Below are 13,469 nucleotides of genomic sequence, written 5' to 3'. Positions count from 1 at the left end.
TCAGTGTTGATCAACTATGGGAATTGGTAGCTGAGATCAATATTATATTCATCAACTATGGGTATGATAGCTGATATCAGTGTTAATCGACTATGGGAATTGATAGCTGATATCAGTGTTGATCAACTATGGGAATTGATAGCTGATATCAGTGTTAATCGACTATGGGAATTGATAGCTGATATCAGTGTTGATCAACTATGGGAATTGATAGCTGATATCAGTGTTGATCAACTATGGGAATTGATAGCTGATATCAGTATTGATCAACTATTGGTATGAATAGCTGATATTAATATTATGATAATCATTACTATGGGTATTAATAGCTGATATCAATATTGATCAATACTATGGGTATTAATAGCTGATATCAGTATTATATTAATCAATACTATGGGTATAAATAGCTGATATCAATATTATATTAATCAATACTATGGGTATTAATAGCTGATATCAATATTATATTAATCAATACTATGGGTATTAATAGCTGATATCAATATTATATTGATCAATACTATGGGTATTAATAGCTGATATCAATATGAATCAATACTATGGGTATCAATAGCTGATATCAATATTATATTAATCAATACTATGGGTATTAATAGCTGATATCAATATTGATCAATACTATGGGTGTTAATAGCTGATATCAATATTATATTGATCAATACTATGGGTATTAATAGCTGATATCAATATTGATCAATACTATGGGTATTAATAGCTGATATCAATATTGATCAATACTATGGGTATTAATAGCTGATATCAATATTGATCAATACTATGGGTATTAATAGCTGATATCAATATTGATCAATACTATGGGTATTAATAGCTGATATCAATATTGATCAATACTATGGGTATTAATAGCTGATATCAATATTGATCAATACTATGGGTATCAATAGCTGATATCAATATTGATCAATACTATGGGTATCAATAGCTGAGGTGAATCATCGTAAGTGCCAGTATGAAACAACAAATGGAACGATGTTAGTTCATTGCCCTTCCATGCTACTGCAGTACTTTGCTATAACAGCCACGACCAAAACCAGTCCAGACCAGTGCTCAAGTGGAAAAACCAGTCCAAACCAGCAAACACCAATTGTCAAAACCAGTCAGTTAAGACTAGTGCAGACCAGTGTCACAAACCACTCAAACCAGTTCAAACCAGTCCAAACCAGTCCAAACCAGTCCAAACCAGTCCAAACAAGTGTCACAAACCACTCAAACCAGTCCAAACCAGTCCAGACCAGTCCAAACCAGTCCAAACCAGTCCAGACCAGTCCAGACCAGTCCAAACCAGTGTCACAAACCACTCAAACCAGTCCAAACCAGTCCAGACCAGTCCATACCAGTCCATACCAGTCCAAACCAGTCCAAACCAGTCCAAACCAGTCGAGATCAGTGGCTCACCCTCTATCGCTCCTCCCGGGGCAGAGATCTTAGACATGGAGAGATGGGCGGTCCCGATGACATCATTGTGGCTGGCTCGGTCCCAGTCCAGGACACGAACCCTCATCTTTTCACACATGGAGGGAAACTGGGAGAAGAAGAGTAAAGGGTTCGTAGGAGGACTGGGAGAACAAGTATTTGATACACTGCCGATTTTTGCAGCTTTTCCTACTTTACAAAGCATGTCATTGTTATCATAGGTTCACCTCAACTGTGCGAGACGGAATCTAAAACAAAAATGCAGAAAATCACATTGTATGATTTTTAAGTAATTAATTAGCATTTTATTGCATGACATAAGTATTTGATCACCTACCAACCAGTAAGAACTCCGGCTCTCACAGACCTGTTAGTTTTCCTTTAAGAAGCCCTCCTGTCCTCCACTCATTACCTGTATTAACTGCACCTGTTTGAACTCGTTACCTGTATAAAAGACACCTGTACACACACTCAATCAAACAGACTCCAACCTCTCCATGATGGCCAAGACCAGAGAGCTGTGTAAGGACATCAGGGATACAATTGTGGACCTGCACAAGGCTGGGATGGGCTACAGGACAATAGGCAAGCAGCTTGTTGAGAAGGCAATGACTGTTGGCTCAATTATTAGAAAACGGAAGAAGTCCAAGATGACGGTCAATCAAACATCATTCTTTGGGGATGCTTTTCTGCAAAGGGGACAGGACGACTGCACCGTATTGAGGGGAGGATGGATGGGGCCATGTATCGCGAGATCTTGGCCAACAACCTCCTTCCCTCAGTAAGAGCATTGAAGATGGGTCGTGGCTGGGTCTTCCAGCATGACAACGACCCGAAACACACAGCCAGGGCAACTAAGGAGTGGCTCCGTAAGAAGCATCTCAAGGTCCTGGAGTGGCCAAGCCAGTCTCCAGACCTGAACCCAATAGAATATCTTTGGAGCTGAATGTCCGTATTGCCCAGCGACAGCCCCGAAACCTGAAGGATCTGGAGAAGGTCTGTATGGAGGAGTGGGCCAAAATCCCTGCTGCAGTGTGTGCAAACCTGGTCAAGAACTACAGGAAACGTATGATCTCTGTAATTGCAAACACAGGTTTCTGTACCAAATATTAAGTTCTGCTTTTCTGATGTATCAAATACTTATGTCATGCAATAAAATGCTAATTATTTACATAAAAATCATGCAAAGTGATTTTCTGGATTTTTGTTTTAGATTCCGTCTCTCACAGTTGAAGTGTACCAATGATAAAATAATTTACAGACCTCTACATGCTTTGTAAGTAGGAAAACCTGCAAAATCGGCAGTGTATCAAATACTTGTACTCCCCACTGTATATTATATAATAGTAGTATTAATTGCTAGATGTATATCATATATACCCGTATGGGCATGGCCAGGCTTTGATTCCACTGAGGGTTGGCATTCTTCTCCATGATCTTACTGCACATCTGGAAGGATGGAATGAAAACATGGAAATGTGAAAATGGGTGTAGTTTATTGTCTGTGTAGTTTAGTGTCTGGGTAGTTTAGTGTCTGTGTGGTTTAGTGCCTGTGTGGTTTAGTGCCTGTGTGGTTTAGTTTAAGTGTAGTGTCTGTGTAGTTTAGTGCCTGTGTAGTTTAGTGTCTGTGTAGTTTAGTGTCTGGGTAGTTTAGTGTCTGGGTAGTTTAGTGTCTGTGTAGTTTAGTGTCTGGGTAGTTTAGTTTAAGTGTAGTGTCTGTGTAGTTTAGTGCCTGTGTAGTTTAGTGTCTGGGTAGTTTAGTGTCTGGGTAGTTTAGTGCCTGTGTAGTTTAGTGTCTGGGTAGTTTAGTGTCTGGGTAGTTTAGTGTCTGGGTAGTTTAGTTTAAGTGTAGTGTCTGTGTAGTTTAGTGCCTGTTTAGTGTCTGGGTAGTTTAGATTAAGTCTAGTGTCTGTGTAGTTTAGTGCCTGTGTAGTTTAGTGTCTGGGTAATTTAGTGTCTGGGTAATTTAGTGCCTGGGTAGTTTAGTGCCTGGGTAGTTTAGTGCCTGGGTAGTTTAGTGTCTGGGTAGTTTAGTGTCTGGGTAGTTTAGTTTAAGTGTAGTGTCTGTGTAGTTTAGTGCCTGTGTAGTTTAGTGTCTGGGTAGTTTAGTTTAAGTGTAGTGTCTGGGTAGTTTAGTTTAAGTCTACTGTCTGTGTAGTTTAGTGTCTGGGTAGTTTAGTGCCTGGGTAGTTTAGTGTCTGGGTAGTTTAGTGTCTGGGTAGTTTAGTTTAAGTGTAGTGTCTGTGTAGTTTAGTGCCTGTGTAGTTTAGTGTCTGGGTAGTTTAGTGTCTTGGTAGTTTAGTGTCTGGGTAGTTTAGTTTAAGTGTAGTGTCTGTGTAGTTTAGTGCCTGTTTAGTGTCTGGGTAGTTTAGTTTAAGTCTAGTGTCTGTGTAGTTTAGTGCCTGTGTAGTTTAGTGTCTGGGTAGTTTAGTGTCTGGGTAGTTTAGTGCCGGGGTAGTTTAGTGCCTGGGTAGTTTAGTGCCTGGGTAGTTTAGTGTCTGGGTAGTTTAGTGTCTGGGTAGTTTAGTTTAAGTGTAGTGTCTGTGTAGTTTAGTGTCTGTGTAGTTTAGTGCCTGTGTAGTTTAGTGTCTGGGTAGTTTAGTGTCTGGGTAGTTTAGTGTCTGGGTAGTTTAGAGTCTGTGTGGTTTAGTGCCTGTGTAGTTTAGTGTCTGTGTAGTTTAGTGCCTGGGTAGTTTAGTGTCTGGGTAGTTTAGTTTAAGTGTAGTGTCTGTGTAGTTTAGTGCCTGTGTAGTTTAGTGTCTGGGTAGTTTAGTTTAAGTCTAGTGTCTGTGTAGGTTAGTGTCTGGGTAGTTTAGTGTCTGGGTAGTTTAGTGTCTGTGTAGTTTAGTTTAAGTGTAGTGTCTGTGTAGTTTAGTGTCTGGGTAGTTTAGTGTCTGTGAAGTGTAGTGTCTATGTAGTTAGTGTCTGTATTGTTTCTCTGTCGTGAGTGCCTGTGTAGTTAGTGTCTGTAGTTAGTGGGTGTCTGTGTATTTAGTGCCTGTGTAGTTAGTGTCTGTGTAGTTAGTGTCTGTGTAGTTTAGTATGTTTAATTTAAGTCTGTGTGTCACACAGGTTTGCCAGCATGTGTGTGTTTACCGTTTTTCCAGCGAAGTTGACTTCAACTAAGGGGTCAACCAGGTTCTTCCTGTTGCTGTCGAATCCCAGGACCTGTCTCATCCCATCCATAAAGGCATCGTCCACTGTGAAGAAAATTATTTTATTGTTAACAATATCACGCAAACACATATTTCCTACATTATGAGAGGAACAAACATACACACTCACTTTGAGGCAGGTCCTCAGCTCTGAATACTTTGAGTGTGAAGATGGCTCCTCTGAGTGTGAGTCCAGCAGGACGCAACAGGTTCCCCTCTATATCCTCCTTATCCACCACTCCCTCCTTCCTATCCACCTGGGAGAGAGAGAGAGAGAGAGGGACAGAGAGAGAGAGAGGGGGACAGAGAGAGAGAGAGAGATAGAGAGACAGAGAGAGAGAGAGGGACAGAGAGAGAGAGGGGGACAGAGAGAGAGGGGGGACAGAGAGAGAGAGAGAGGGGACAGAGTGAGGGACAGAAAGAGAGAGAGGGTCAGAGGAGAGAGAGACAGAGAGAGAGAGAGAGAGAGAGAGAGAGAGGGACAGAGAGACATAGACAGAGAGAAAGAGAGAGACAGAGACAGAGAAAGAGAGAGGGGGACAGAGACAGAGACAGAGAGAGAGAGAGAGAGAGAGGGGGGACAGAGACAGAGACAGAGACAGAGAGAGAGAGGGACAGAGAAAGAGTCAGAGATAGACAGAGAGAGACAGAGAAACAGAGAAAGAGAGACAGAGAGAGAGAGAAAGAGTTATAATTAGTTGTTCCCCTCTAAGAGCTTTATTACAGACGGAACTGTGACAAGGTAGGAGTGGTATACAGAAAAGCCCTATTTGGTAAAAGATCAAGTCCATATTATCGCAGGAACAGCTCAGATAAGCAAAGAGAAATGACAGTCCATCATTACATTATTAAGACATGAAGGTCAGTCAATCCGGAAAATGTCAAAGACTTTGAAAGTTTCTTCAAGTGCAGTCACAAAAACCATCAAGCGCTATGATGAAACTGGCTCTCACGAGGACCGCCACAGGAAAGGAAAATGCAGAGTTACCTCTGCTGCAGAGTATGAGTTCTTTAGAGTTACCAGCCTTACCAACCAGAAATTGCAGGCCAAATAAATGCTTCACAGAGTTTAAGTAACAGACACATCTCAACATCAACTGTTCAGAGGAGACTGTGTGAATCAGGCCTTCATGGTCGAATTGCTGCAAAGAAACCACTTCTAAAGGACACCAATAAGAAGAAGAGACTTGCTTGGACCACGAAACACGAGCAATGGGCATTAGACCAGTGGAAATCTGTCCTTTGGTCTGGTGAGTCCAAATTTGAGATTTTTGGTGCCAACCGCCGTGTCTTTGTGAGACGCAGAGTAGGTGAACGGATGATCTCCGCATGTGTGGTTCCCACCGTGAAGCATGGAGGAGGAGGTGTGATGGTGCTTTGCTGGTGACATTGTCTGTGATTTATTTAGAATTCAAGGCACATTTAACCAGCATGGCTACCACAGCATTCTGCAGCGATACGCCATCCCATCTGGTTTGCACTTAGTGGGACTATCATTTATTTTTCAACAGGACAATGACCCAAAACACACCTCCAGGCTGAGTAAGGGCTATTTGACCAAGAAGGACAGTGACGGAGTGCTGCATCAGATGACCTGGCCTCCACAATCACACTATTGAGATGGTTTGGACCGTGCAGTGAAGGAAAAGCAGCAGTGCTCAGCATATGTGGGAACTGCTTCAAGACGGTTGTAAAAGCATTCCAGGTGTAGCTGGTTGAGAGAATACCAAGAGTGTGCAAAGCTGTCATCAAGGCAAACGGTGGCTACTTTGAAGAATCTCAAGTCTAAAATATATTTTGATGTGTTTAACACTTTTTTTGGTTACTACATGATTCCATATGTGTTATTTCATAGTTTCAATGGCTTCACTACTATTCTAACATGAAATAAAGAAAAACCCGAGAATGAGTAGGTGTGTCCAAACTTTTGAATGGTACTGTATATCGGAACAGATGCACAAACACTTAATATATATTATATTAATATATACTAGAAAAAAATAGATGGCGAGACACAGAGAGAACCAAGTGGACAGATATGAGACAGATAGCATTGTATATAATAATCCTAAACAGATTAGAGATCATTAATAATCCAAAACAGATTAGAGATCATTAATAATCCAGAAGAGATTAGAGATCATTAATAATCCAAAAGAGATTAGAGATCATTAATAATCCAAAAGAGATTAGAGATCATTAATAATCCAAACGAGATCAGAGATCATTAATAATCCAACAGATACCGAGATCAACTCAACAATATTGGCAATTGAATCATGACTCACTGGAGCTTCGTCGCCTGCAGCCAATACGAAGAGGCTAACCTTCAGATAACCTTTGGCCCCGGCCGAGAGGTCGTCAGGGTCAGAGAGGAGGAGCCACTTCCTCAAGAAGGCGTGTCCTAAAGGAAAAAGAGAATTGTGGGAGAATGAGTACTTCCTACTTATGGCTGATAGTACAGCTGAATTACCTTGAAATTATTAGGACATTGATAATGAATGATTTGATATGATTGCAATTTGTTCCATCAAAATACATTTTGAGGTTAAATACACATGTACCAACTAAGAAAATACAAGATAAATGGGTTTCCATCTCATTTTCAACTTTACTGAGGATTTTCTCACCCAAAATAAATGGTATTGGCACGTGCGCTGTTGTCTAGAGCCTACATGATGATATTATAATCGAGATAAAAGAGCGAGATTATTTTTATTTGTCAAACATCAGCATCGATTATCATGCCACCCAAATCAAACCCGCAATATTTATTGGAAAAGAGCAGCAAGCTCATCACCGTGCACACTTTCACCACTGTGTGAAGTTCACCATCATCATCATCACCATCATCATCATCACCATCATCATCACCATCATCACCATCATCATCATCATCACCATCACCACCATCATCACCATCATCACCGTCATCACCATCATCCACCATCATCATCATCACCATCATCCGCCATCATCACCATCATCACCATCATCACCATCATCATGCACCATCATCACCATCATCACCATCATTCACCATCATCATCACCATCACCATCATCACCATCACCACCATCATTCACCATTACCACCATCATGCACCATCATCACCATCATCACCATCATTCACCATCATCATCATCATCACCATCACCATCATTCACCATCACCACCATCATTCACCATCATCACCATCATCACCAGCATCATCACCACCATTACATTTACATTTAACATTTAAGTCATTTAGCAGACGCTCTTATCCAGAGCGACTTACAAATTGGTGAATTCACCTTCTGACATCCAGTGGAACAGCCACTTTACAATAGTGCATCTAAATCATTAAGGGGGTGGTGAGAAGGATTACTTATCCTATCCTAGGTATTCCTTGAAGAGGTGGGGTTTCAGGTGTCTCCGGAAGGTGGTGATTGACTCCGCTGTCCTGGCGTCGTGAGGGAGTTTGTTCCACCATTGGGGGGCCAGAGCAGCGAACAGTTTTGACTGGGCTGAGCGGGAACTGTACTTCCTCAATGGTAGGGAGGCGAGCAGGCCAGAGGTGGATGAACGCAGTGCCCTTGCTTGGGTGTAGGGCCTGATCAGAGCCTGGAGGTACTGCGGTGCCGTTCCCCTCACAGCTCCGTAGGCAAGCACCATGGTCTTGTAGCGGATGCGAGCTTCAACTGGAAGCCAGTGGAGAGAGCGGAGGAGCGGGGTGACGTGAGAGAACTTGGGAAGGTTGAACACCAGACGGGCTGCGGCGTTCTGGATGAGTTGTAGGGGTTTAATGGCACAGGCAGGGAGCCCAGCCAACAGCGAGTTGCAGTAATCCAGACGGGAGATGACAAGTGCCTGGATTAGGACCTGCGCCGCTTCCTGTGTGAGGCAGGGTCGTACTCTGCGGATGTTGTAGAGCATGAACCTACAGGAACGGGCCACCGCCATGATGTTGGTTGAGAACGACAGGGTGTTGTCCAGGATCACGCCAAGGTTCTTAGCGCTCTGGGAGGAGGACACAATGGAGTTGTCAACCGTGATGGCGAGATCATGGAACGGGCAGTCCTTCCCGGGAGGAAGAGCAGCTCCGTCTTGCCGAGGTTCAGCTTGAGGTGGTGATCCGTCATCCACACTGATATGTCTGCCAGACATGCAGAGATGCGATTCGCCACCTGGTCATCAGAAGGGGGAAAGGAGAAGATTAATTGTGTGTCGTCTGCATAGCAATGATAGGAGAGACCATGTGAGGTTATGACAGAGCCAAGTGACTTGGTGTATAGCGAGAATAGGAGAGGGCCTAGAACAGAGCCCTGGGGGACACCAGTGGTGAGAGCGCGTGGCGAGGAGACAGATTCTCGCCACGCCACCTGGTAGGAGCGACCTGTCAGGTAGGACGCAATCCAAGCGTGGGCCGCGCCGGAGATGCCCAACTCGGAGAGGGTGGAGAGGAGGATCTGATGGTTCACAGTATCAAAGGCAGCCGATAGGTCTAGAAGGATGAGAGCAGAGGAGAGAGAGTTAGCTTTAGCAGTGCGGAGCGCCTCCGTGATACAGAGAAGAGCAGTCTCAGTTGAATGACTAGTCTTGAAACCTGACTGATTTGGATCAAGAAGGTCATTCTGTGCCAAGGACGGCACGTTCAAGAGTTTTGGAGAGAAAAGAAAGAAGGGATACTGGTCTGTAGTTGTTGACATCGGAGGGATCGAGTGTAGGTTTTTTCAGAAGGGGTGCAACTCTCGCTCTCTTGAAGACGGAAGGGACGTAGCCAGCGGTCAGGGATGAGTTGATGAGCGAGGTGAGGTAAGGGAGAAGGTCCCCGGAAATGGTCTGGAGAAGAGAGGAGGGGATAGGGTCAAGCGGGCAGGTTGTTGGGCGGCCGGCCGTCACAAGAAGCGAGATTTCATCTGGAGAGAGAGGGGAGAAAGAGGTCAGAGCACAGGGTAGGGCAGTGTGAGCAGAACCAGCGGTGTCGTTTGACTTAGCAAACGAGGATCGGATGTCGTCGACCTTCTTTTCAAAATGGTTGACGAAGTCATCTGCAGAGAGGGAGGAGGGGGGGGGGAGGATTCAGGAGGGAGGAGAAGGTGGCAAAGAGCTTCCTAGGGTTAGAGGCAGATGCTTGGAATTTAGAGTGGTAGAAAGTGGCTTTAGCAGCAGAGACAGAGGAGGAAAATGTAGAGAGGAGGGAGTGAAAGGATGCCAGGTCCGCAGGGAGGCGAGTTTTCCTCCATTTCCGCTCGGCTGCCCGGAGCTCTGTTCTGTGAGCTCGCAATGAGTCATCGAGCCACGGAGCGGGAGGGGAGGACCGAGCCGGCCTGGAGGATAGGGGACATAGAGAGTCAAAGGATGCAGAAAGGGAAGAGAGGAGGGTTGAGGAGGCAGAATCAGGAGAAAGGTTGGAGAAGGTATGAGCAGAGGGAAGAGATGATAGGATGGAAGAGGAGAGAGTAGCGGGGAGAGAGAGCGAAGGTTGGGACGGCGTGATACCATCCGAGTAGGGGCAGTGTGGGAAGTGTTGGATGAGAGCGAGAGGGAAAAGGATACAAGATAGTGGTCGGAGACTTGGAGGGGAGTTGCAATGAGGTTAGTGGAAGAACAGCATCTAGTAAAGATGAGGTCGAGCGTATTGCCTGCCTTGTGAGTAGGGGGGGAAGGTGAGAGGGTGAGGTCAAAAGAGGAGAGGAGTGGAAAGAAGGAGGCAGAGAGGAATGAGTCAAAGGTAGACGTGGGGAGGTTAAAGTCGCCCAGGACTGTGAGAGGTGAGCCGTCCTCAGGAAAGGAGCTTATCAAGGCATCAAGCTCATTGATGAACTCTCCGAGGAACCTGGAGGGCGATAAATGATAAGGATGTTAAGCTTGAAAGGGCTGGTAACTGTGACAGCATGGAATTCAAAGGAGGCGATAGATAGGTGGGTGAGGGGAGAGAGAGAGAATGACCACTTGGGAGAGATGAGGATCCCGGTGCCACCACCCCGCTGACCAGAAGCTCTCGGGGTGTGCGAGAACACGTGGGCGGACGAAGAGAGAGCAGTAGGAGTAGCAGTGTTATCTGTGGTGATCCATGTTTCCGTCAGTGCCAGGAAGTCGAGGGACTGGAGGGAGGCATAGGCTGAGATGAACTCTGCCTTGTTGGCCGCAGATCGGCAGTTCCAGAGGCTACCGGAGACCAGGAACTCCACGTGGGTCGTGCGCGCTGGGACCACCAGATTAGGGTGGCCGCGGCCACGCGGTGTGGAGCGTTTGTATGGTCTGTGCAGAGAGGAGAGAACAGGGATAGATAGACACATAGTTGACAGGGTACAGAAGAGGCTACGCTAATGCAAAGGAGATTGGAATGACAAGTGGACTACACGTCTCGAATGTTCAGAAAGTTAAGCTTACGTAGCAAGAATCTTATTGACTAAAATGATTGAAATGATACAGTACTGCTGGAGTAGGCTAGCTGGTAGTGGCTGCGATGTTGACACTACACTAATCAAGTCGTTCCGTCGAGTGTAATAGTTTCTACAGTGCTGCTATTCGGGGGCTAGCTGGCTAGCTAGCAGGTTGATTGCGTTACGTTACCTTAAAAGAACGACAATAGCTGGCTAGCTAACCTAGAAAATCGCTCTAGGCTACACAATTGTCTTAGATACAAAGACGGCTATGTAGCTAGCTAGCTACGATCAAACAAAACAAACCGTTGTACTGTAATAGTTACTACAGTGCTGCTATTCGGGGGCTAGCTGGCTAGCTACATTAAAAGAACGACAATAGCTGGCCAGCTAACCTAGAAAATCGCTCTAGGCTACACAATTGTCTTAGATACAAAGACGGCTATGTAGCTAGCTAGCTACGATCAAACAAAACAAACCGTTGTACTGTAATAGTTACTACAGTGCTGCTATTCGGGGCTAGCTGGCTAGCTACGTTAAAAGAACGACAATAGCTGGCCAGCTAACCTAGAAAATCGCTCTAGACTACACAATTGTCTTAGATACAAAGACGGCTATGTAGCTGGCTAGCTACGATCAAACAAATCAAACCGTTGTACTGTAATGAAGTGAAATGAGAATGTGATACTACCTGTGGAGCGACGCGGAATGTTGACCGGGTAGTTGGAGTTCAATTCGGTAGAGGTTGGCTAGCTGTTGGCTAGCTAGCTAGCAGCATTTCCTACGTTAAGGACGACAAATAGCTGGCTAGCTAACCTCGGTAAATTAAGATAATCACTCTAAGTCTACACACTCTAAACTGCACAATTATCTTGGATACGAAGACAGCGAAGACAACTATGTAGCTAGCTGACACTACGCTAATCGAGTCGTTCAGTTGAGTGTAATAGTTTCTACAGTGCTAGTGGACAGTGGATGTTAGCTAGCTGCTTAGCTAGCTGCTGGGCAGATACGTTAGGACGACGAAATACGATAATTATGCAATTGTCGTTGATACAAAGACGGCTATGTAGCTAGCTAAGAAGAAATTGCTAAGATTAGACAAATCAAACCGTTGTACTATAACGAAATGTAATGAAAAGTTATACTACCTGCGGACCGAAGTGTAGATGCGACCGCCACCATTCACCATCATTCACCATCACCACCATCATTCACCATTATCACCATCATCACCATCATCACCATCATCACCATCATCCACCATCATTCACCATCACCACCATCATTCACCATTATCACCATCATCACCATCATCACCATCATCACCATCATCACCATCATTCACCATCATCACCATCACCATCATCACCATCATCACCATCATCCACCATCATCCACCATCATCACCATCATCACCAACATCACCATCATCCACCATCATCACCATCATCACCATCATTCACCAACATCACCATCATCACCATCATTCACCAACATCACCATCATTCACCATCATCACCATCACCTTCATTCGCCATCATTCACCATCATTCACCATCATCAACATCATTCACCATCATTCACCATCATCATCACCATCATCACCATCATTCACCATCATCACCATCATTCACCATCATCACCATCACCTTCATTCGCCATCATTCACCATCATTCACCATCATCACCATCATTCACCATCATTCACCATCATCACCATCATTCACCATCATCACCATCATTCACCATCATCACCATCACCTTCATTCGCCATCATCATTCACCATCATTCACCATCATCACCATCATTCACCATCATTCACCATCATCATCATCACCATCACCATCATTCACCATCACCACCATCATTCACCATCATCACCATCATCCACCATCATCATCATCATCACCATCATTCACCATCATCATCATCATCATCATCATTCACCATCATCATCATCATCATCACCATCATCACCATCATCACCATCATTCACCATCATCATCATCATCATCATCACCATCATTCACCATCATTCACCATCATTCACCATCATCCACCATCATCCACCATCATCATCATCACCATCATCATCATCATCACCATCATCACCATCATCCACCATCATCCACCATCATACACCATCATCATCATCACCATCATTCACCATCATTCACCATCATCCACCATCATCACCATCATCCACCATCATCATCATCACCATCATCATCATCATCACCATCATCACCATCATCCACCATCATCACCATCATTCACCATCATCCACCATCATCATCATCACCATCATCATCATCATCACCATCATCACCATCATCCACCATCATCATCATCATTCACCATCACCATCATCACCATCATCCACCATCATCACCATCATCCACCATCATCACCATCATCCACCATCATCACCATCATCCATCATCATCATCATCACCATCATCACCATCATCACCATCATCA

General features: G+C 44.5%; 1 protein-coding gene across 1 annotated transcript in view; it reads right to left on the bottom strand.

The window, feature by feature from the left end:
* Positions 1-13,469, bottom strand: part of dysf (dysferlin, limb girdle muscular dystrophy 2B (autosomal recessive)) — a 272,132-nt gene that overhangs the window by 200,935 nt on the left and 57,728 nt on the right. Inside the window, 5 exon segments of the mRNA XM_064931015.1 lie at positions 1,441-1,567; positions 2,839-2,907; positions 4,555-4,658; positions 4,744-4,870; positions 6,902-7,017. Of these exon segments, the coding sequence (XP_064787087.1) occupies positions 1,441-1,567; positions 2,839-2,907; positions 4,555-4,658; positions 4,744-4,870; positions 6,902-7,017 (543 nt within the window).

The sequence above is a fragment of the Oncorhynchus masou genome, chromosome 23 (assembly GCF_036934945.1).
Source record: "Oncorhynchus masou masou isolate Uvic2021 chromosome 23, UVic_Omas_1.1, whole genome shotgun sequence".
Lineage (NCBI taxonomy): Eukaryota > Metazoa > Chordata > Actinopteri > Salmoniformes > Salmonidae > Oncorhynchus > Oncorhynchus masou.
The sequence above is the reverse complement of the archived record's forward strand: the minus strand, read 5'-3'. Positions and strand labels throughout refer to the sequence as shown.